At 38.6% G+C, this 25,002-nt stretch overlaps 1 protein-coding gene and 1 non-coding gene across 2 annotated transcripts; one reads left to right on the top strand and one right to left on the bottom strand.

The window, feature by feature from the left end:
- Positions 1-3,188: 3,188 nt before the first annotated feature.
- On the bottom strand, positions 3,189-24,158 carry RAB11A (RAB11A, member RAS oncogene family). Its single transcript, XM_068963884.1, has 5 exons — positions 24,016-24,158; positions 17,505-17,700; positions 16,851-17,044; positions 15,837-15,917; positions 3,189-4,923 (listed from the first exon to the last, which is right to left on the bottom strand). Exons 1-5 carry the CDS (start codon positions 24,053-24,055, stop codon positions 4,784-4,786), a joined length of 651 nt encoding a protein of 216 aa, XP_068819985.1. The 5' UTR covers positions 24,056-24,158; the 3' UTR covers positions 3,189-4,783.
- Positions 24,159-24,525: 367 nt separating this feature from the next.
- Positions 24,526-24,597, top strand: TRNAQ-CUG (transfer RNA glutamine (anticodon CUG)). The gene has a single exon. It is a non-coding gene; the product is annotated as a tRNA-Gln (tRNA).
- The last annotated feature ends 405 nt before the right edge of the window (positions 24,598-25,002 follow it).

Raw genomic sequence — 25,002 nt, forward strand, 5'->3', positions numbered from 1 at the left:
TAGCTTTCTGCAAAGCTAGAAAGACTCTGAGCAGTAGTCCAATCCAAACCCACAGGAGGAGGAAACTAGTCTATAGCACAAGTTGTCAGATTACCTCTTCATTCCAGTTTCTGCCTCCAAGGCCACTGTTTAGCCTAGTAGATGACCCTGCAGAGCCTTGGGAGTGAGTGCTGAAAGCAGTAATCTTGCTCATTTGGATGGGGATAACGTGGTCTGAGATTCTATGGTCTGAGGCAAGGTTAAGTTACATTGACTGAAACACAGAAAAGGAATCCTGTTGGCTATTTTCACCACCATCACTGGTATTAATAACAGAGTAGTTAACAGCCAATACACATGACATCTGTGCCAGGACCTATCAATTCTATGCTTAATTATGTTAAATAATTCAATTCAAATGTGGAGACTACTAATAATTAGATTACTAATAGCCAATAATGCCAATTATATCATGTGTGTGAACACACAAACCTATACACTTGGATTTAATCATTGGTTCTATTGGAATCAGTCCATGAACTCATCTACCTTACTAGATTCTTCTTAGAGATAATAATAATTAAAAAAATTAAAACACAAGTTTTTAAAGGTTCTCTCTCCCAAACACAAATATATTTCAAAGTATATATTAAAAGCCAACGGAATTTTAACAGTAAAAGCCCAAAAAACAAGCAATTCTCAGTTCACAGTTGACAATGCAGCCCCTCAAGTGTTTCTCCCCCCATAGTACATATGGTACTTTGATGCATATTGCTGAAACAGTCATTCTGCAAATGTTCTGAAAGCTTTTGTCATATTTAATGGCATTAACATAGGATTTTAATCAAGTTATTGTAAGACCAAAAACATCTTGCAAAGTGTACATCTGACTTTAACTTAGCTATTAAATTTAAATTTTAGTCAGAATGTATAATAATTTGGCTCTAGTACCTGAAAAACACGTACATTCATAGGATTACTGAATCAAAGCTAGGATACACCCCCAAAAGGATCTAATCCAGTCCCCTGGAGAAAGTGAGGCTCAGAAAAACAATGACTAGAAGACCTGTGACTAATATCCAAGTTTTGTCACCCACTCTATTATACCTACCGTGTTCAACCTTTTACCTCAGAATTTAACATACTTTCTAATTGTATGCCTAGTATCAACTTCCTTTCAAATATTATTTCTCTACCCAATTCGATTTTTAGGAAAATGGATACTTCAATAAAAATTCTCTCTCAGTCTAATCCTGATGGTCTCCTTTATTTAAATGGTAGTCAAGGCTGTGGTTTTTCCAGTGGTCATGTATGGATGTGAGAGTTGGACTATAAAGAAAGCTGAGCGCTAAAGAACTGATGCTTTTGAACTGTAGTGTTGGAGAAGACTCTTGAGAGTCCCTTGGACTGCAAGGAGATCAGTCCTGGGTGTTCTTTGGAAGGACTGATGCTGAGGCTGAAACTCCAATACTTTGGCCACCTGATGCCAAGAGCTGACTCATTTGAAAAGACCCTGGGAAAGATTGAGGGTAGGAGGGGAAGGGGACGACAGAGGATGAGATGGTTAGATGACATCACTGACTGAACGGACATAGGTTTGGGTGGACTCCAGGAGTTGGTGATGGACAGGGAGGCCTGGTGTGCTGTGGCTCATGGGTTCGCAAAGAGTTGGACACGACTGTGTGACTGAAGTGAGCGACATTAGCATTTTCTATTAGTTCACTGTTACCATCAGCCTCCTACAATTTAAGACATTAGAATGACAACTCCAGTTTATTTGGCATATTGTATAGATGAGCGGAAAAGCTGACCTGCCAAATCCCAAGAAGGAAGGCAGCTCCAGCACTGACCCAACCAGGACAGAAAGCAGCTTTGGGGCACTGGTTTGACTGTTATGCTAACCCACTAAATGTAACAGTGAAAGAAGGTCCTTTCATAGGTTTTGTTCATCTTTTTTTCCACACAGAGAATAGATATCCTTATAAATTTTGCATGACTGTGCATATTTTGTTTTGAATTTTTTTCTCAGGCTTATGATGTTTATGAGACATCAAATATCCAGCCTTCATTTTTTTCCTTTAAAAAAAAAAAACTCCAGAAATTAAAATTTAACAGGTTGGAATTAAGTTCTAAATTATCCACCTAACCTTTGAATTATTCTGCTTCCAATGTTGGCCAAAACTATCTGAACAGTACAGCTTTTCTTTTTCTAGATAGAAGAGATGATCACAGTAGCTCAAACCACTGAGAGCATTTGCATTCTCTTAAGTGCAAATCACTGACAAATATTAGGATGTCTATTTCCCCAATGACGAAATAAACATGACTAGCTCTAATGAGCATTCCCAACTCTTTAAGATTCTTGTCTACCTGAAGAACCCTTTGGCCTAAGTCACCAACTAATATCTCTTCTGAGAATTAGAATTTCATATTCTCAATGTAACGACTAAAGAAATTCACCCATACCGAATAATTACTACTACTGGACAGAAATCATAAGTAGCATTTTCAGAATGACGACGTACAAGTTTAAATAAAGTCAAGATGGCTAAGTGACTTTTCAGGACAATAAAATAGGTTTTTAGAAATTCAAAGTTAAGTAAATGAAAAGCAAGGTCCAAAAGCAAAATACTTCTCAACTGCCTTGAGCCCTAGATTGTCATAATATTTAAAAACTTAATGTTTCTTGAGACAGTCCGTCTCCTGAGATACTATTCAGAATGAAGATACTTCTTGAAACGCAATCAAATTCATTTTCTAACACTGCTTAAGGTTTCCTGGAATTCTCCCAAGATCCAATCATGTCCAAGGCAAGATTAACTCTACACTTGGTAAAAATTCAAAGTTACTTTATTCATTTTCAATTCACTATCTAGTCTCTCCTCTTAAAAAATTTTGTAAAAACTTAACTACCAATTTTGAGTAAAATAGCGATGGAGCCTCTTCTTGGGTCACGTGACAATGTTACATACCAAAGTACAGAGATTACTTTCCTGATGCTTTTGGTAATACTTTTTCCAAGAATAACTGAACTCTATGTCTAAAATCAAAGCTGAATTCACATAATGATGCCTCCAATTCAATAGTTTACTCTGTTATCCAAGGACCTATGTGCTTATCATCGGAAGCAAATATTTCATGGTTACATCCAAAGCACTCCAAGGACAAATATAATCTGACAACATAAAGAATAGTCCCCCTATAACTGTTTATTAGAATGTGAATATATTCCAAATCAGTAACTTTAAAAAAAAAAAAATCAAGTTACAGAGCATGCATAAAATACAAAGTAGCAATTTACAAGGAGATAGTAGTATCTTCATAACCAATACACCAAAATAATAAAAGGGCTACAAAGGAAAACTAAACAGACTGACCACAGCAATGCCTTCCGTGCGCCCCACACGTCATGAGCACCGCAAAAGACAGAAGATTAACTATGAAACATAGTAATCTAGGCAAGCCCACACACATGTATATTTTGGGGATATTCCACCATCCTGAATAGTATCACTTTAGTTGACACAACTTTCAGAACACTTCAGAGTTAAGTGCTTAATATTATCCACAAAAAAAAAAAAACCTAAATATTAGTGTGCACATTTCGGAATGAAAAATGAGTTGCTCCATTGATTTCAATAATGTAGTGGAAGAAAACTTTCAGGTTTGTACAATGCCTAAATGCATTCTATTTAAACTCAAGGTACTATTTCATCTTATATACTAAAAGAATACATGCCTTTTAAGTGGTACCACTTGAGCAGAAATTAACCTCTCTTGTATTCTTTAACATACTGAAACCAGATATTTAACTGGACTATATTCCATAATATACTACAAAACTCAAAAATCAGCATTGTTAAAATAATTATCCATGCCTACTGTGGCTATGGTGGTAAAACTAGGTTGCGTTTACTGGAAGGGTTTTAAGACAAAATTAACACTTCGTCATCAGATACTAAGAGCATTAAACCAGTTGTTGCTCGAGCAATAAAATGCCACATAATATACTGCTGGGAAATTAGAGAAGCTAAATGACTTAGGCTGCCTGATCACTGTAACAGAGGCACCTCAGATGGAATTCCACCAGTCTCTCCGGTTCCCAGCCTGCCAGGCAGCATTGTGTGACTTATGGCCCCGTAACCATGCTACTACTGAAATCATCACAGTCTTTTGTGTTTATTAAGATAATTCTTGTCCAGAAAAAAGTGTTCCCCCCTCTCTAATCAACTTTGATGTTTACAAAAATTAAAAAACAAAATTTCCTAAACTACATAACCCTATTAAGGCATTTTAGAAATTGACTTCCAGAATAATGGAAAATTTATAAGCTCTCAAAATTCTGCTATGTTTATAGGGCAATTCTTAGATTTATGGAAATATACTCTGCACTGAGAGAAGAGTATGTTAATTATAAGCTGCTCTGTGGCAAAATGATAGCTTATTTCTACAGTCTTCTTAATTTGATTTAATCAAGACCAACAGGTCTGAGTTTCAAGGGATCAAGTTCTATTATGTCCTACAGTGACAGCTTCCATGATGAAAAGTAAACAATAACTGAGGAATCCAAACATTCAGTTTATTAAACTAAGGCTAGTGAAGCCATAGCATGAAAAAAAGCTGCAGTCATTCGGGACAAATGGATGATTTTATAAAGCTAAAATCAAGACTTGAGACATGGAAAAATTCATAAGTATGAGGAAGTAATAAAACACAAAAATGACCACAAGAATTACAAATATATTTAAATCTCAGACCTGGGAATTGGACTATACACAGCCTTCTAGGGGAGAAGAGAAACGCCTTATATGTTCTGACAGCACTGCACCTTTGGCTTGTTTTCAGTGGTTGGTGGAACATGAATAGGAACCACATTGTTGCTTGGAGACATGTCATTTTCACGTCTGTCTGACATTTGCTTCTGAGAAACAATGCGGTATATCTCTGAGGGGGAAAAAAAAGAAATAGCAACACTCACTGTGAACAGACCCATAAATCAGTGATTAAAAATTAAACATACACAGAGGTAGAAGTTATATTCACAAGAGGAAAAAAAATGCAAATAAACTGAACAGAGACTGCATATATTCAAAGCTCTTTTTTCAACCAGCCACTGATCAGTCAACCCATTATTGCACAATTTCCCTTAAGGTAAGAACAGAAACAAAGGCTTTCCATACCAGAGGGAAAGGTTTACCAATCAGTTAGATAAATCTTGGTCTAAAGAGATTATATACTTTATGGGCTTAGATCTAAATTTCTAACCTTATCAAAAAAACCTACATATATTGACACTGTACCACAGAAAAATATTTAAATCTGCATTATCAGACGCAATAGGTATTTCTGTATGTAGTGAAGAATACAACTTCATAAACAAGTCAAAATCCCAAAGAACTCTTAGAAAAGAAGAATGGAAAGATACTGTGTATCAATGCCTCCTGAACTAAAGTTAAATTGCAATGAGATAATTATTCAACACAGGCAACTTAAGATTTTCTGTGACACTTAGCAAAACTGTTTAGCATCCACCTCTTCCACTAAATGTCCCCTGCCATATCAGTAAGCAGAAGATGCTGGGGCCAGCCACCACACCCACCCCCTCTCCCCAACAAAGCACCCTGAGGGAACTGAGGATGGAGAAAAGTAATATACTGGCACTAGCTAGTTAAGGTGCATATCAAAAGAATGATTTCAGACTTCCCATACATAGGAAAGCCCTCAACTCATTAACTTGAGATGTCTGGTTTTCTTCAGTTTTAAATCCAGACTACCTGATTTTTGTTCCAAAACCTCCTATATATCCTGGTTCCTCTCCTAACTCTTCTGAACAGTTCCTCAGAGCTATCTGAGAGGCTGCCTCCTGGACTTAGGGCCTCAGCAAGTCCACCAAAAAAAAATATAATTCTCAACTTTCAGATTGTGCCTTTTTTGTCAATCAACAAACTATAAGGACCAAAACTGTACTATTCACTGCTGTCTCCCCAGCATAGTAGGTTGGTGCAAAAGTAACTGTAGTTTTGCATTATTGAACTTCATCATTTGATACTGAAACACAGTCTTAAATAAATGTGGTTATCAGTTCAGTCGCTCAGTCATGTCCAACTCTTTGTGACCCTATGGACTGCAGCACGCCAGGCTTCCCTGTCCATCACCAACTCCCGGAGCTTGCTCAAACCCATGTCCTTCGAGTTGGTGATGCCATCCAACTATCTCATCCTCTGTCGTCCCGTTCTCCTCCTACCTTCAATCTTTCCCAGCATCAGGGTCTTTTCCAATGAGTCAGTTCTTCATATCAGTGGAGCTTCATCTTCAGCATCAGTCCTTCCAATGACTATTCAGGACTGATTTCCTTTAGGATGGACTGGTTTGATATCCTTGCTCAAAGGTTACGTTATACATCATTTTAATGCACATTTCTTGCATTTCTTTTTTTTGGCTAATGACTTATTACTTGCTATTTATTTTAGACTTGGCAAATGTTAGACAAAAAGCAAATTTGAGTGATTTTTATTCAAGTTCAAAATGGGTTGTAAACCAGTGGAGGCACTCGCAGCATCAACAATGTGCTTGGCCTAGGAATTGCTAATGAACGTACACTGCAGTGGTGGTTCAAGAAGTTTTGTAAAGGAGACGAGAGCCCTGAAGATGAGAACCACTGTGGCTGATCTTTAGAAGTTGACAATGACCAATTGAGAGGATCACCAAAGTTGATCCTCTTATAACTACTTGAGAACTTCCTGAGGAACTCAACATCGACCATTCTACAGTCATTCAACATTTGAAGCAGATTGGAAAGGTGAATAAGCTAAGTAAGTGGGTGCCTCATGAGTGGACTGAAAATTTTTAAAAAACATCGTTTTACAGCATCTTCTCCTATCCTAAGCAACAACAACAAGCCATTTCTCCATCAGAAATTGTGACATGTGATGAAAAGTGGATTTTAGATGTCAACCAATGACAACCAGCTCAGTGACTGGACCGAGAAGCTCCAAAGCACTTCCCAAAGCCAAACTTACACCAAAGAGGGGTCCTGGTCACTGTTTGGTGGTCTGCTGCCAGTCTGATCCACTACAGCTTCCTGAATCCCAGCAAAACCATAATACGTGAGAAGCATGCTCAGCAATTAGATGAGATGCATGGAAAACTGCAATGCCTGAAGCCAGCATCAGTCAACAGGATGGGTCCAACTGTTTTCCATGACAAATCCCAACCGCATATCGCACAACCAAACGCTTCAAAAGTTGAACGAACCGGACCACAGAACTTTAGCCTCATCTGCCATATTCACCTGACCTCTCAACAACTGATTACTACTTCAAGTATCCTGAAAATTTTTTTCCAGGAAAGTGCTTCCACAACCAGCAGGATGCAGAAAATACCTTCCAAGGTCTGCTGAATCCCAAAGCACAGATTTTTATGCTACAGGAATAAAAAACACTTATTTCTCGTTGACAAAAATGTGATTGTAATGGTTCCTAGTTTGATCAATAAAGATGCGTTTGAGCCTAGTTATAATGACTTAAAATTTACAGTCCAAAACTGCAATTATGTTTGCACCAACCTAACAGTAGGGGATCGATAACTAAGTACATGAATAAATTATTATTAAATTCCTCTACAGCAAGTTATTGTTGTTCAATTGGTAAGTCATACCCAACTCTTTGCAACCCCACAGGCTGCAGCATGCCAGGCTTCCCTGTCCTTCACTATCTCCTGGAGTTTGCTCAAAATCATGTCCTACAGCAAGTATCCTTATTTAATAAATAATTGTATTTTTAATAAATTGGTCTTACAGTGCACTGCCTAAAAGTAGCTCCTGCTGACTATCTAAACTCCTTACAAAGAATATATCTTACTTTGTTTTCACAGTGCTTCCTCAGAAAAAAATACCCTCTAAAAGTAAGGGAATTCTAAAAATGGGGCAGATTGACATGATATGCCTCCTATTATGTGGTACTGTGAAGTATAACATATTCCTATGAATGACACCTGTGTATTTCTAACAAAAAATGTTTAAAATGAAGTTATCACGAGAAAATACTGAGATAAATCCAGACTGAGGGACAGTCTATAAGACAACTGGCCGAGATTCTTTTTTGGCTGTGCCAGGTCTTGGTTGAAGCATATCTTTAGTTGCAGCATGTGTGATCTAGTTCCCAGAACCAGGGATCAAAGCCAGGCCCCACTGCACTGGGACACAGAGCCTGAGCCACTGGACAAGGGAAGTCCCTTGGCCAAGACTCTTCAACAAACGTTAGTCACAAAATAACATTAAAAATTGAAAATAAATGCTTTCAATCTGGGCTATGGCCCATCTACATCTAGCTTCTACAAGGGAAGCTACAAGGGCTTCCCTTGTAGCTCAGTTGGTAAAGAATCAACCTACAGTGCAGGAGACTCAGGTTCAATCCCTGGGTTGGGAAGATCCCCTGGAGAAGGAAATGGCAACCCATTCCAGTATCCTTGCCTAGAAAATCTCATGGACAGAGGAGCCTGGTGGGCTGCAGTCCATAGGATCACAAAGAGTCGGGCACGACTGAGTGACTAACACATGGCCCATCTATTTATATTAAATATGCATTAACTGCCTATTTAAATAAATGAAATTTAAAATCCAATTCCTCAGTCCAATAGCCACATTTCAAGAGCTTAATAACAACCTATAGTCAGTGGCTACCCTATTCAGTACCCAAATATGTAACAATTCCATTAATGCAATGTGTTTTCCTTGACCAGATCCCAGGTTTAAACTGTAAAAACCAAATCTATAAAACACAAATCTGAATACAATTTGCACATTAGATAATACTATATGAACATAAAGTTCTTGGATATATGATATTGTGATTATTTTAATATAAAGTTATGAGGTTAAAAAAAAAAAGCAGAATCATATTTTCAAAATGTCCAATACAGTAACCAAATGCAATGTACAAACATCATTTGGATTTTAGTTTGAACTATTAAAATCTGAGACAGGAAGTTTTAATATTGTTTGAGTAATAGAGGACAATGTGGAATTACTGCCAACTTTTAAGTGGTTTTACTGTTACGGGTTTAAATTCTATCTTTCAGATATACATCATGAAATGTTTACAAATGAAATGACATAATACCTTGAATTTGTTTCAAAACAATGGGGGTGGCAGTAGGTGGAAGAAAGACAGGCTCTGAACTGATGGTTATTGATGGCTACATGGGAGCTCATGACAGTGTCCTACTTTTGGCATGCAGAGAATTTTCCATAAGAAAAAGTTAAAGGAAAGAAAATACATTAACTAAATTAATACTTTTTTTTTTCCAAATTAGAAACTAATGTTCTGAAAGCTGAACAAAAGCAAACTAGAATCAACTGTATATGTAAACTAACAAAGACACTGACAGATAGTGTACCTTTTCTTATGCTTTTCTGAGGGAGCAGGTGGCTACAATTTATGCTTTAAAAGGCTGACAGTGGTTCAAAGAACCAAGAGAAAAAAATGAGATTATAATAAACACTGTTGACTGAGTTGTTTTTTTTAAAGGATATGAAGGCAGAGCCTTCATTTACATTCTTTCCATTAAAAGGGGATGGGACTAGAGTATGTCAAAGGTAAAAAGGAAAAATAATTCAATCAGGCGAGTAACTAAGGACAAAAGATAACCATCAACTTACTATGAAACTAGACTCTTCAGTCTTTATTATGTTTTCTCTCTAACCCCAAATTGGTTGGCTCTTCTTCTTCAAGTACAAATGATTAAATGAGACCCTCTGTCGATTTAACTTCTTTACAAGCAGTTTTGAATGTTAGGGGAACCAAAACAAAAAATATTTTACAGGTTCTTACATGAAAAGCAAATACTGGACAAGAGGAAAAAGCAGAGTTCTCAGAGAACACAGAAAGTAAATAATTAAAGAGATCTCATTATAAGGAAAAAAAATTTGAGCAGCATTATAAAACTACCTGCAAGTACTACATACTGTTTGGCAGAAATGGATTACTCCTACATTGCTCCAATCACCAAAAAGATGCCAACCAAGGCAGTGAAGAAAAAGAAACTACTAATCAGAAAATGAGGAGAAAACTTTCAGGTAGAATGGGCACTAAGAAGCTACACAAGTAATTTACTTAACATCTCTTGTGGCTGGATGTGTCACTTAGAAAAAAACTTCAATAAGAAAATAGGAAGCAGGTACCTTCAGACGGTAAAGCATCTGCCCACAATGCGCGAGACCTGAGTTTAATCCCTGGGTCGGGAAGATCTCCTGGAGAAGGAAATGGCAACCCACTCCAGTATTCTTGCCTGGAAAATCCCATGGACGGAGGAACCCGGTTAGGCTACAGTCCACGGGGTCACAAAGAGTCAGAGACGACTGAGCGACTTCACTCACTCACCTTCCAGCTGGGCTCTGATTAAGGAAGTTTATTTAAGTGGGGGAAGGGGTACAGGACTAAACCAGCTAAACGAGATGCAAATATTTTCCTCTATAAAGGGTATGTTAGAACAAAGTGTATGTGATATACCAACTCCTGTGCAGACCCTTTTCAAGAAATCCAAAGGACAGGTAAGGTTAAAAAGAAGGAATTCTGCTTTATCGTTCATACATTAGGATCTCTTGTAGGAGATCTAAGTATAAAGTAAAATATTAATATAAAACAGCTTTAAATATAACCAAATAAAGTTAAATAAAAGACATATGCCTATTTCTACTCTAACGAAGTATTTATCAAGATGCAAAGTAAATTCTAAGTTAAATGCAATAGTTTCAACCTGGTGAATTAAAAAAGCTAAAATTTTTCAGTCCTTCCAAAACTTGTGAAAATAAGAGGCCTGAATTATCCTATTAATACTACAGTACAGCTCACGTTAGAATTTATTAAAACTTCTTCAAACCCACTGCTCATGATATAAGTTTCCTGAAGGTCAAAAGTGCTCCAATTTGAGTTACTTGAAAGGCCGCCACATGCAAAGAACCAAAGCTACTATGCCTCATTAAAAGATCCTCACTACTCCAATAAAATCGGCATCTGAAAACTCTAGTCCCACTTTTAAGAGACAATATGCCAAATGAATTAAAATTCTTTCAACTGGGAATTCCCTGGCGGTCCAGTGGTTAGGACTCTGCACTTCACTGCAGGGGACAGGTTCAATCTCAGCTTGGGGAACTAAGATCCTGTTAGCCACGCCACAGGACCAAAAAAAAAATTCTTTACCACAGAATTTAGAATTTAGCCTCCATACTACAAAGATGCCTTGGACTTATTAATCACATGGAGAAACCTGGCAGACACCATAACCAACATCACCAGTTTCTAATCAGACAAACCAATATTGTGAGCCTCCTGATATGATGCGCTGAGAACACTTTGTGGTATTCCTACTGAAAGCAAATAACCAGAACTGAATCAAACGGAAACACCAGACAAACCCAAATTGAGGGACATGACAAAATAACTGACCCATACACTTCAAGAAATGTCAATAAACCGAAAGCCACACTGGGGAACTATTCCAGATTAGAGGAGACTGAAGAGTTACGATACCTGAATGCAATTATGATCTGATCAGACTGTCTTTTGCTAATAAAGACACAACTGGAGCGGCTGGCAAAATCTGAATAAGACCTGTAGCTTAACCATGATGAGACACTATTATCTCTCTTTTGACCACTATGCTATGGCTATGAGATACTATATCCTTGTTTTTAGGGAAACACACACTGAAAAAAAGCTCCTAGGGATAATGAGCAGCATGCCTATCACTCTCAAACGGTAAAGCAAAACAAAACAAAACAGTATTGTTTATATATTTATAGAGAGGAAGAAAAAGAATAGGAAGTGTGGTAAAATTCCTCACTATCTGAGGAATATAGGTTAAGGGTATTTGCAAATACTTTGTACCACTATTGCAACCTTAAGTCTGAAATTGTCAAAATTCAAATTAAAAAAGTAATACAGTATGGAAGTATGGATTAATAACATCGCTTAATGAACTTGAAGATGAAAGAAAACAAAGCTGCACTGAAATCTAGAGGCTATACAATGTATCAGACTCACTCATGCACTAACCAACTACCTCCTAAAAAGACCATCAGCAAAATTATGTCAGGAAGTTACTGTCAAATTCACAGATATCAAGAATGCCATGGGTCTATTCTAAAATAAGCAACACAAATTAACTTTGAAGTAACAATGGAGATACATTTTCAAATATTTAATTTTGCATCTTAAACAGTAAAAAGCTAGTTTTTTCTTCCAGTAACATCAAAATACAATACAAATACTCCCTTAATACTGTTAACCTGTAAGTCAGAATTAAACCTAAATGAGAGTTCAGTTCTATTTCCTGTTTTTATTTTCTGTGCATTAATACTCCCATTAGTCTACAGAAAAGTTTAGATCCTAACAACTACAAAACAGATTTCCCTGGTCATATGCAGTGATCTCTGATCCTACAGATCAACACTGAGATTTACTGCAGAAAGTTGAGGAAGTAGTGACTAGAGAGAGGAAAAGTGGTAATAAGTGAATCTTTTGTTTGCTTTCAAGCAATATTAATTAAGCAGTAACAAAAGCTTAATCGAGAGTGAATTTTAAGAGAAACAGCCAGATGTTCATCATTCAGGACAAAACAGTTCAATTTTAAGTACAATATGTATCACTGCTTATTGATTAGTTCATGTTTGAATGGATCACAAGTTCGACGCTACAAAATGACACATAAAATTGTTAACCACAGATGAAACAAGACACTTGGCCTCATTTTCCTTAAATAAATGGGCTAGAAATTGAGATCGGAATGGGCTAGAATTATAACAGAAATTTGATGGGACGTAAAAAAATAACCCAACAAGGACTGACTAAAGTTTTTTCAAATGAGCTTTCTCAGAGGGCTTAAGATGAAGATGACTCACATCTTAAAACACTGAATCTTAGGACTAGGGAGGTTCACTGACTTTAATTACAGAGGAATGAGAACAAACTGGTAAAAGGTAAAACCTACAACTCCTGGGTCTCAATTTACAACTCCTGGGTCTCAATTTAGTATTTAACACATTGACTCAAGAGAAACCACACAAGTGCTTAAAATGAAAAAAACAAGAGTTGAAGACATATGGCATATTCAGTCAAATCTTGCCTGCTTGAAACAATCTGCAGTGAAAGTTGACCAAAAGATTTAAAAAAAAAAAAAAAAGCTACTATGTTCTAAAGACTGTTTATCCAACCCTAGCACCAACCTTTATTTATTATTTTTCTGATGAGAAAAGAATTACAATAAAATAGATATGTAAATCAATAGTTATGAGGTTTTTATTTCATACCTTAATTGCTACTTAGCTAATATCAAATGTTTACAATGTACCAGGCACAGTTAGGTATTTTCCATATACAGAACTCACTCATTTTTGGAGTCTAGATTTCCAATAACAGTCAATTCTTTTCTATGGATTAGGTTAGAGACAAAACCTTTTCATTCACAACATTAACAGTCAAGTCAAATTATACCACATTAACAGTTAAGTCAAATTATACTACAAAGTATTTATAAATATAAGCCTTCTCTTGAAAAGAAAATAACCGAACTCCCAAAACATATTTCAACTTTACATTTGAAGAAATTAAGGCCTAGAAAGGTTAAGTAACTTGCCTAACATAGCTCATTAGTAAGTGAAGGAGCCAGGTCTAGAACACAAGTCAGGCTTCCAAGCCCATGCTCCTAAACCCTAAGTTTTACTTGCTACATTTTTACAGTAAAATTAAAAGCTAAAGGGCTTCCCTGGTGACTCGGACGGTGAAGAATCTACTTGCAATGAGGAAGACATGGGTTCGATCCCTGGGTCAGGAAGATCCCCTGGAGACGGAAATGGCAACCCACTCCAATATTCTTGTCCAGAGAATTCCATGGACAGAGGAGCCTGGCAGGCTACAGCCCAAGGGGTCAGTAAGAGTCAGACTTGACTGAGTGACTAACACTTTACAAGTTAAAATCTGTTGGCCTCTAATACAAGTGCTGCATACCAAGAATGAAATCTTATTACATTATAATTAGAATCTCATTTACTTAACCATTTCTCCATATATACTTTTTAGAACATCACATAAGAGCACTATATATGAAGACTACACTCTATTTAAATTATGAATTCTTAATATACATTTTTAAAGTACTTTGTATTTATTAGACTTCCCTGTGGCTCAAATGGTAAACAATTTGGCTACAATACAGGAGACCAGGGTTTGATTTCTGGGTCGGGAAGATCCTCTGGAGAAGGGAATGGCAATTCACTCCAGTATTCTTGCCTGGAGAACCCTATGGACATAGATGCCTGGCAGGCAACAGTCCACGGGGTTGCAGAGTCGGACATGACTGAGTGACTAACACACACACATTTATTAGAGGATTAAGACTGAACTTTCAGATAAATTGTTCATTCTATTAAAGTGAGGGTAAATATGCTCAGTTGCTCAGTCGTGTCTGACTTTGCAACCCCATAGACTGTAGCCCGCCATGCTCCTCTGTCTATAAGATTTCCCAGGCAAGAATACTGGAGTGGGTTGCCATTTCCTCCTTGAGGGGATCTTCCCAACCCAGGGATCTCACTCCCATCTCTTGTGTCTCCTGCATTGGAAGGTAGATTCTTTACCACTGAGCCACCTGAAAATCTCCAAATTTGAGTCACTGTAAATAAAATATTCTCCAACCCCTGAGGTTGACATGGTCCACACATCCACATTCCAAAAGACCATGAATTTTATTTCTTTTCCACTACTTTTTAAAACTTTTCAATATGTAATCACTGGCTGACTTTCTCCACAGGTGACACTTTGCTTCTTATACAATAATAAATCATAGGAGAATTTTACCTTTTGTTTCCTAAGTTTTTAAGAATATATATTTTCCAAGGTGCTTCTATAACACATCAGAACCAAGAACACCTTTTCTTTACTGAATTTCAAAAGGGCATTCATCTTTCCATAAATGGGATTTCAATATTTATCTTATAAAAAAGTACCATTTGGAGAAGGAAATGGCAACCTACTCCGGTGTTCTTGCCTGGAGAATCCCAGGGACGGGGGAGCCTGGTGGGCTGCTGTCTGTGGGGTCGCACAGAGTCGGACACGACTGAAGCGACTTAGCAGCAGCAGCAGCAGCAGCATGCCTTGCTGGGGTGGCTGCTTTAGTGAGTAATCTCTCTCAGTGTCCTGGGGGACTTGTGGTGTAAACTGAGCTTTTTCATGTACAAAACAGCCAGCCCCAGGGATGTTATCTGGGTTTAAGGACTGAAATCGTGTTTACTACTGCTTGTTAAATCAATGGTTTCTTTTATCAACTCCTAAAGGTGCATCTGGAAAGCACAGCGACAACATGATGGCCAGATACAAAATCCTTGACATTTGTGTAACTTTTTTCTAGTACAGATTTTAAATTACTGCCAATTTCAAGTGTTCTTAAAGAACAAAAGAATGGTAATAAATATTTCAAGCATTTGGAAAATCATAATGAAACTTGTATTACCTTTGTATTTTTGATAAAAATTCAAAATAAACTTCTAAATATCTTTTGATATAGGAAAAAAAAAAAAAGTACCATTAAGCACTGTTTTGTGTTTATGACCAGGAAGCATGGTATGCACAGACTAAAGCAATAACAGAAGTGAATGCGTTATTTTCAAAGTATTTTTCCCACTATAAACCAGATGAATTAGGATGACTAAAGTTCAGTAAGCAAGGGTTGTAATTTAAGTACAACAGCTCTCAAATGACAGTCATTCTTAGTGCGATTTTATAGTTTAGTTTTCCGATTAATTTGTTTAAATTACCTTTCTACTACTTCTAATTCCCACTGGCCTAATCTAAAAATGCAAGTCTTACCTGTCAAGATTGTCTGAAAAGCAGCTTCCACATTTGTAGAGTCTAGAGCAGATGTCTCAATGAATGACAAACCATTTTTTTCTGTAGGGAGACACAAAACTTCAGTCTTGTCAAATTTAAAAATACAAGGGACATAATACACTCAGACCTTCAAAAGGAAAATAACAACTTTTTAAACCCCAGGTTCTCCCCTACTTCTTCAGCAATAAGAACACCATGCTACTTCCACTTTAGTAGATTAACAATGAGAATTTTCATTGGCTTCTTAATTAAAACAAATACTTGCTACATCTAAATACTACCATTAGCAATGAATAACACTGGGCATAATGTAGTAAAATTGTCAAATACCCAGCAAATTTCATCCCTTACTGAGCTTCCCCCTAACACATAGCTATGGTATGAACAAGGGTGGGTATATGTGATTCACTTAGAATTCTGTTACTATTGTCTGAAACAAAGCTTCTTGACTAGAAAACAGAAAATTTTATTCACAGCATAATCAACAGTGAAAGCTCACAACTTGCACTAGTCAAGAATGTACAATGTTGCCCTCTGGTAGGCTGCCCCTACCACCAATACAGAGTCAAGATAGGCAGATTCTCTATTAAGCCAAGAAAGTTGTAACTCCAAAGCAGCTACATCCCTGTTGGTCCTTTAAACTCCCTGGGCCACTACTTTTCAGACCCACATAGAACAAGTCTTGGTAAAACAAAGACATAATGAAAAAAAGCAGGAAGCACAGAACAAACATAGATTTCATCTACCACTTCCAGGGAGAGAAAAGATAGTATTTATATTCAATTTTTGGCAGCAAAAACTCAATACTGCAAGTCTATTAACTCAAAGTTAAGCAAGAGAGTCATACAGTCATCATGCACTTTCAAAACAAGATCTGTTAAGCATTCATGTTTACCTTTCCAAAACTGTTGCAACACATTACCCTCATTGGAAGGGTCATGAAAACTAAGAAATACAGAAGCACTGTAATATCATAGAATTCGTACCACTAACCTGCAAAAGCTCTTGCTTCATCTGTAGGAACTGCCCTGAGATGGCGCAAATCACTCTTATTGCCCACAAGCATGATAACAATGTTACTATCAGCGTGATCTCTTAGTTCTTTCAGCCATCGCTCTACATTTTCATATGTGAGATGTTTAGCAATGTCATAAACCAATAAGGCACCTACAGCTCCACGATAGTATCTGAAAACAGAAAAATGTATTTAACTATTAGAAAACAACCATAAGATGGGAGAGAACACCAGGAAAGACTAAGTATATGAACTATATATGTATATATACACACACACACTCACGCTTTTTTTTAACACACAAATTTTAGAATTCTAATACAGGAATTCTTTAAAGGAAACAAAACAGTACTTTTTTCCAATACCAAAAGTCAGCTAATCCACTTTGGCAGCTATTTCACAGAACTTAAAAACGTCGAGAGACTTCCCTGGTGGTCTGATGGTTAAGAATCTGCCTACCAATGCAAGGGACACCAGTTTGATCCCTGGTATGGGGAGATTCCACGTGCTGTGGAGCAAACTAAGCGCATGAGCCGCATGCTGCAACCAGAGTGCCACGCGTGTAGCAATGCAGACCCAGCACCGCCAAAAAAAAATAAATAAAATTTAAAAAAAAAAATGCTGAGACTTACGCTGATGTTATAGCACGGTATCGTTCTTGCCCTGCTGTGTCCCATATTTGTGCCTTTATTGTTTTCCCATCAACCTGGATGCTTCTTGTTGCAAACTCTACTCCAATGGTGCTCTTGCTTTCAAGATTAAACTCATTTCGAGTAAATCGAGACAGGAGATTACTCTTTCCAACACCAGAATCTCCAATAAGAACAACTAAAAAGACAAAGTACTTAATGTCAGATGGATGAGGCACACATATTCAGAATACCATCATGTTTTAAAGCAAAAAAGATAAGGCATCCAATTTTTAAAAAAGGAATGAGGGTAGGGAGGAAGAGTTGAATGCCCTTGATACCAATCGATAAAATCAATTTATTCTTTTAACATGTTTCTACCTGCATAATGACTTCCACACATCATCTACTTAGCACAGATAAAGTATCCTGTCTTACAAATGCAAATTATTAATCATAGGTCTACTAGGCACTGATGACGGGCTAATGAATTAAACAATCAACACTATATCAACCTTATTACCTTACAAGGTTATACTTGAGAGATAAATCCTAAATCAAATGAACTATCTGTGATATGAAAATGTATTAGACATGAAAGCAACAAAGGATGTTAGTGCCCTATGTTTCTACTTAGTTTCATCAAAGCCTGGGTGTGACCTCAGGACTCATACCTAGGCAAAATGAATCACATTTAACACAGTAGGCAGCAAGTTTATAAACTTTGCCACCCAGATCACAGAAACTACACTGACCCTCTCATAGTTACATTTATCAGACTAGCAGGAAACTAGAGACCCCTCCAAAATCAAGGAACCCTAGAAAGCTGACTAATAATTCTGACTTACTCTGAGTCAAAGGCAAAGGAAGTCATAACTTTCACTGACGACTTAAAAAAGAAGAAACAGGTTTGACTGATTAGATGAATTTATATCCTCTGATTACCATAGGAGGTAGTTTATTTTCAAGCTAAATACAGTATTCTTTCTCACTTAAGGTGATATCACACTTCAAAAACAATGGGGAAATAGGCAGTTAACTTGTTTTAAAGCATTTCTATCTGAATTTAAAGAACAAAATGAGTTCACAGGTTTACAGAATCTGAGCTTGATAACATTTTTTTCCTTGGTACAAGTTTTATTTATCAGTGTTTCAGAAAATATTGTGCTTATTCCTACTACTGACTGCTAACGCATCTTCTTAGTTCTTACTAGCTAACTGATTTATTAGATACCAGGAATAGATAATCAAACACTCAAGAGTAACACCAAGGAACAAGACCATGCCTTACTAAAGAGACTGGTATTTCAGAAGGGGGACACGGCAAGGGAAGGAAACGCTGTGAGAGCTCCCTGCACTCAGGCCAGAGGGCAGACTGTCCATTATGCACGAGAACGGATGTAAGCTGGCCTCTGGACAGTCTTGGAGAGAGTACACTGTCAAATGCATATCTTTCTGGCTTCCTCTATCAGCTGATTCAGCAAAAAAATCACCCAGGCAGCAGTGACTCCATGCAGCAAAAGGCACAGTTATTTCCAGTCAGTCAATTAGAGGGTGTCAAAAGTACTACAGCAAACACAGACAATACAGTAAACGCTTCTACCAGAGAACATGCTAAGGTCGTGAAAGAAACATCTAGAAACAATGCATTTCCAATTTTACAGTATACTACAGCTGGCTCATAAGTTAGTTTTCAAGGTCCTCCATTCTACGTGAGGTAAAATTCCAGTGTCGGTAATAAAAGTCTACCTTATTAGCAGAGTATACTCACTCAGTAGGGAACTAAGGTTGCCTCTCAGTTCAAAAGGCTGGATGTTCTGCTGATGACACCTCTTTTGAATCTTTCCTGGCCCTACACTAGCACTAAGGTATGAAAGCTTCACTTGAAGCAGGAATAGGAAATGGAAAAACCAAAAAGTTGAACATTTCTACTTCCAAGGCACTCAGATTTATCAGTCAGATCAATCAGTTTAGAAACCAACCACTTGGTTCAAAGCGAAAGAGCAAGACATCTAGACTGACACTGCCAGGACTTCCCTGATGGTCCAGTGGTTAGGACTCCACACCCTTCCTCGGAAGGGGGCGCGGGTTTGACCCCTAGTGGGGGAACTAAGATCCCAAATGCCACACGGTGCAGCCGAAAAAAATAAATAAAAATAAACAGAATGGCAATACTTTTGGAAAATAAAATAAATAACTCAAAGAACTCAGTAACTCCATCCCACAAAAACTCTAGTACCTTCAAGTTTTGGTTTCTTGCCTTTTAACCTCCACTTTATCCATTATATTCTCTGTCTCCCCATTCTCAAATCTTTGCACTGTCATAAAGACATTTAGAGAGAACATTTTTTCCCTTGATATAACCAATTAATTTTAACATAAAAATCATTACTAGACCTTTATCTGAAAATAATTCAAGATACATTAACACTTTATACAGTATAAGTTATCTCAACTCGACACCGGCAAGGTTGACAAGAATTATGACTAGCGACTTGTTAAAGGATTATACCTTAAGTGACAACAGAAGATATTGCTTCTTTAAGAACAGCACTGCCAAGATGCTGCTGAGAAATGACACAATATGGAAAACCTCTTCTATGCAGTTACCAAATGAGAAACTGCACCAAGAAAGGTTATATTTAGGCTCACTAAATAATAAACAAACTAGAATGGATTGTTACCTAAACAACTGAAAAGAATTCACTGTGATTTTAAAAACAATTCAAAAGTTCACAGACTCAAACTTAGTTTCTAATCAAAAATAGTTTCATTAAGATGACAATATTCAATTGCTTTTTTAAAATATGACCCACTACATGATCACATCCTATAGTTCAAAAAAGGAATTTGCAGTGACTTTCCTTACTTTTTATCACTAGTATCTTAAAGTTTTTCCACTTTAAACATTTTATAACTGTAGCCATCTACATAAAATATATGTGTGTATGTAAGTATAAATTAAATAATAGAATCTGTATATGAAACATCACATTTCTTAAATCTGATAATATTCATTATCACTTGGTTAACCTCATCTAATACTAAATTTGGTTCATTATATATCAAATACTAGGCTGCTAAAAGCTATAAAAAGAATATACGCATTAACTGACCATTATTTAATAAGAATTTCCAACTCTTCAACCACATTTAGTTTTATACAGTCTGTTACAAACTAATGTACTCGACAAAAATTTCATTCAACAAATCATAATATCTCAGACCTAACAGTTATAACCTGAAGTAACTGATAATTTTCACACTGGTTTATAAATAAACTTGGAGATCTTTCTACTTTCAACTATATTCGTAGTCCAAACTCACCAAGAGTCTTTTTTAAAATTAAATAAGGCTGAAGTCTAGACAAGTTTTTCTAGATTCAGCAGAACCCAAATTGCTCAACCATAAGTTGTGAAAGAAAAACTATCAAGATGCAAGACAGCAAAGTTCCTATCATCAGCCCCACTAATAATCAGCTGATGGTTAATTACTACTGACCTTCAATTAGACTGAAAAGAAAATGGTGTAGCCTACGTACACGGATATTTTCAGAATATGTGACTCTGACTGAGTTAATGTCTACCACAATATTTGCCAATAGGAACTATGATTGATTTATACTTCACTTGTGTGTCTGTCCCACAGGGACACTGTGTGTAAATGTAGAATTAAAGTTTTTAAAACAGTCAAGTTTTAAAATTAAAATTCACCACCACCAGCAGTCTCACTGTTGAGCTAAAGATTAATGTTCAAGAACAAATACATAATTTAAAATTTTCCTACTCTCCCCAGATTACACTTCCACTTGAACCACTCCATCTTATACCAATCAGGATATCCTTTCATTCTCAACTGATTAGAGCTACAAACTAATTTACAATTCCCTCAACTATTAAGTTTGCTAGGTTCTTTTTCCAAGGAGACAGCTGCAGCTCATCTCAGGGAATATCTACATAGAATAAAACCATTTAAAAATGAAATTATTGTTCCTCCCTTTTAAATTAAAATTGTATAAATAAGAAATGGGCTATATAATCATCAAAGAAGTTAAAAAGTGACTCATATCCTATTAAGAGCTTTTTTAAAAGTGGAAATCTTTCTCAGCAGAATTTTTAAAAACATTCTATCAAACAGCAAAGTGTACAACAAATGAAACCAAAACCTGTGGAAATATAAAGTACTTTAGAAGGCTCTAGTTTTAAGTTTCTTTACTAAGACTTAACTGCTCTTCCAGTTATAGATTTACGGTTTTAAGGAAAAAAAAAACAACTGTTGAGAACCACAGTAACTTTTTTAACATTATCTGAGTTCTCAAAGAAGCTAAAACTTTACAGTCTCACTTAATTCTCACAACAGCCCTGAGAGATACTATTTCCTTTTTACAGATGAGGGAACTGAGGCTCAAAAAAGTCAGCTTTCCCAAGGTCACAAAGCAAATGTAAGAACTGAGGCAGTAATCTGAAACCAGGCCTGTGCCATTCCAAAGCCCTGGGCTTTCTCAATCATTGTTAGCAAAGTGGTCTAAACCCCAAAGCTAAGTTAAAATCCCTTAAGCCAATCCAAGGTACTAAGTATTTTTGGTGAGGAAATAACTAGGTTCTATAACCAACATTCAAGTTGTAAACCAAACAAGAGAATGACAGTCTATCTTGTCCTAAATTAATTACTTCAAAAGCAGCCCTTATGTAAAAAAAACAAATCTCCCTTTAATGACTAAACCCCAGTCTCCAGGGTCTCACTGAAGTAATTTCACCAGACCTCAGAAGCCTTCAGCCAACAGTATGTAAACTAATCCATGTTTCTTTTTTGTATTCGTAAAATGATTAAGTATCCTCTTCTCTGTAAACAACTTCCCACTGTCAGGCGGTGGGAGTGGATACTGAAGGTACTCACTCTGGGCCAGAAAAATTTCTGGCCCAGAAGAGTTAAGTGGCAGTAGGCCCATCAACTAGTAGGCCAAGGTTTGCAGAGTACTGGTAAAGCAATGTTTCCTGCTTTGTTTAGTCAACCATACTTAGCACCCAGTGGCAAAGTCAGAAAGAGTCATTAAGCTTAACATTCTTTTCAAACTCCACCCTTCACTGTAAAGCTTTAATAGTAATGGCTTCTTCCTCCCTGGTAATGATCTTTGTTCAGCATAGTACTGATGGCTGCCCTCCTAACTCAGGACCAGAGAAACAGCATCAGAGAGAGAGCATTCATCCAACAAAAAAAGCATTTACTGTACTTTCCTCTCAAGGAAAACTGTACCCATTATCTTTGTCGATTAAAAAAAAAAAACTACTTGGATTCTTTCCGGACTAACCAATAAGCAATTATTTTTTTCACTCCCCATCCTCCACTATGTTTTGTCCAAGGGCACTACATGGTTCCCTATCTTATGAAAAATATTTAATTTGACCAAAGAGCACACAACTTCCCCATGCTCCCCCACCTTTGGGGAAAGGTATGTGGCCAACCAGGACGCTTCCCTTCCTGTTCTAAAACACCAAAAAGCTGGATCCTCCCAGTGTTGCAGCAGGAAGCAACCAGTCCGTAGCGATAAAGCAAGCTATTTGTGCAGCGTACAACCTTTCCTGCTCAGGAACTGGGCCTTCAGGTCTGGCAAGGATAATAGCCACCACCCATCCGTATCCCCTAGTCTCGAACACAGTCAAGAGTTATCCCAGGCTGGTTGCCTCTGGGTAGGGAGGGTAGGAGAAAAGAAGGCTGGGTGGGAAGTCACATCGGTCTGCCGGGTCACTGCGACAAGTGCGCGCGTGGGTGCTGGGACAATTCCTCCTGCCCTACCCCCCACCGCCGGGGTCGCACGAGCGGCGTGGGAGAGCTCGTAAACTACTCGCCGAGGGAAGGCAGAAAAAGAGCTACCAAGGCCGGGGGCCATGCGAGGTTTCGGACCACGAGAAGTGTGGGGCGGGTGGGGGTGGGGCCGCCGACCCGCTCGGATTTTTAACCAGGGCCTGGCCCCGGGGATAGAAGAGGGCGAGGCGAGGCGGCTGTCCGAGGGCAGGGGAGGGTTCGCCCGAGAGAAAAGGGAGGCAGATAAGAAAAAGATCTGTATAGGAGAGTGCGCCGAAAGAAAGGTGAAGAACGAAGGGAAAGGCCTGTCGGAGGGGCTCAGGAAGGGTGTATACCGAAGGGGAGGGGGCGCTGAACCCGAAAAGATGGATGGTGGGGGGTGGGCGCCCCATTAAGGGGGCCCTGGAACCCGGGGAGGAAGGAAAGCGATTCGAGAGACGGCAGTCGGCCGCGAGAGGGGCGCAGGGTAGGGACCGTGAGGCTTCCTAAGGCCTCTGGGGAGGTCGCTATGAGACCGCTGTGTGGTGAGGACCCCCAACCGTGAGTGGAAGGAAAGGGGCTGAGCTGCGGGACCTCAGGATAAGCTACACAGAGAGGAAGAGCTGAGGAAGGCCGATCTCAGGGCAGGGGCAACCCGCGGGCGGGTCCCCCGGGAGTGTCCCGGGCCCCCAAACCGGGACTCCAGGGAGAGTTCCGGAGCCCACAGCCTCACCTTTGAAGAGGTAGTCGTACTCGTCGTCGCGGGTGCCCATTGCGCGGCCGAGAAGCGAAGGGGCGGGAGCAGCAGTGGTACCAGTGGGACCAGGGGGCGTCGCTGCAGGGGTAACCCGAACGCCGAGCTTCAGCTGCCGGACCCGGTAAAGAACCCCTCCCTGCCGCTACGCCACTTCCGGCAGGCCCCCACCCATAGGGGGAAGTACTTCCGGGGGCGGCGCCCCGCCCCTCAGCCCAATAAAGGGGGCGTGCGCAAGTTTGTCGTCTGTCGTCCAAGCTTCCCGGGTTTGGAGGGGTTTCGAGTGGCTCAATGAGCACTGTACTCCGGCTTACCTCACATATAGAGGCTGCTCTCCATACATAATAGTCTCTCCCTCACTCCATTCGCCGCTATTCGGGGAAGTGGGGCCCTGGAGAGCGCTTCAGCACTGCCTCTGGTGGTCGGTTTGTGGATGGGGGCGGGGTTCTCTAAGGATTAGAGAGTCGAAGGCAGAATCGTGAGCGTGGCGGTTCCATGGTGTAATGGTTAGCACTCTGGACTCTGAATCCAGCGATCCGAGTTCAAATCTCGGTGGAACCTGTGTCCTTTACACTTTTGGTTTGGGTTTTGTTTTTTCCCTGGCCACGATTTTATAAGTCATGTACTTATTCACAAGGTGACTCTTGTACACCTGCGGGGTATATGTGTTCTTGAACTGAGTAGGGAGGGAATGCCACGAAACTCAGTTGCCTAGGAAGACCACATGCATTTCCTTCAGTTCTGTACTCTGTTACCTAGGTGTCTCCTAAGTATCCTCTACACTTCACCCTTTTTGTTTTTTTAACCTCGGCCATCTTCGAAAGTTTCCATGAAAAGTTGATTGCTATTGTTAGAATTTTCAGCCTCCAACTTCATACGAGGGCAGGCACTTTCCACTCCTTCTCTCCAGAAATCTCAAACTGTCTCCAGATGTATTCACAGAACCTCGCCCACCCTCCTCATCAA

Source organism: Capricornis sumatraensis, chromosome 2 (genome assembly GCF_032405125.1).
Source record: "Capricornis sumatraensis isolate serow.1 chromosome 2, serow.2, whole genome shotgun sequence".
Taxonomy (NCBI): domain Eukaryota; kingdom Metazoa; phylum Chordata; class Mammalia; order Artiodactyla; family Bovidae; genus Capricornis; species Capricornis sumatraensis.

Coding starts and splice junctions, on each gene's coding strand:
- RAB11A (XM_068963884.1), bottom strand. CDS start 24,055: ATGGGCACCCGCGACGACGAGTACGACTACCTCTTCAAAG. Junction 17,045..17,504: donor TACCGTGCTATAACATCAGC/GTAAGTCTCAGC, acceptor TTCTGTTTTCAG/ATACTATCGTGGAGCTGTAG. Junction 4,924..15,836: donor TTTTCAGACAATCTTGACAG/GTAAGACTTGCA, acceptor TTTCCCCCTCAG/AGATATACCGCATTGTTTCT.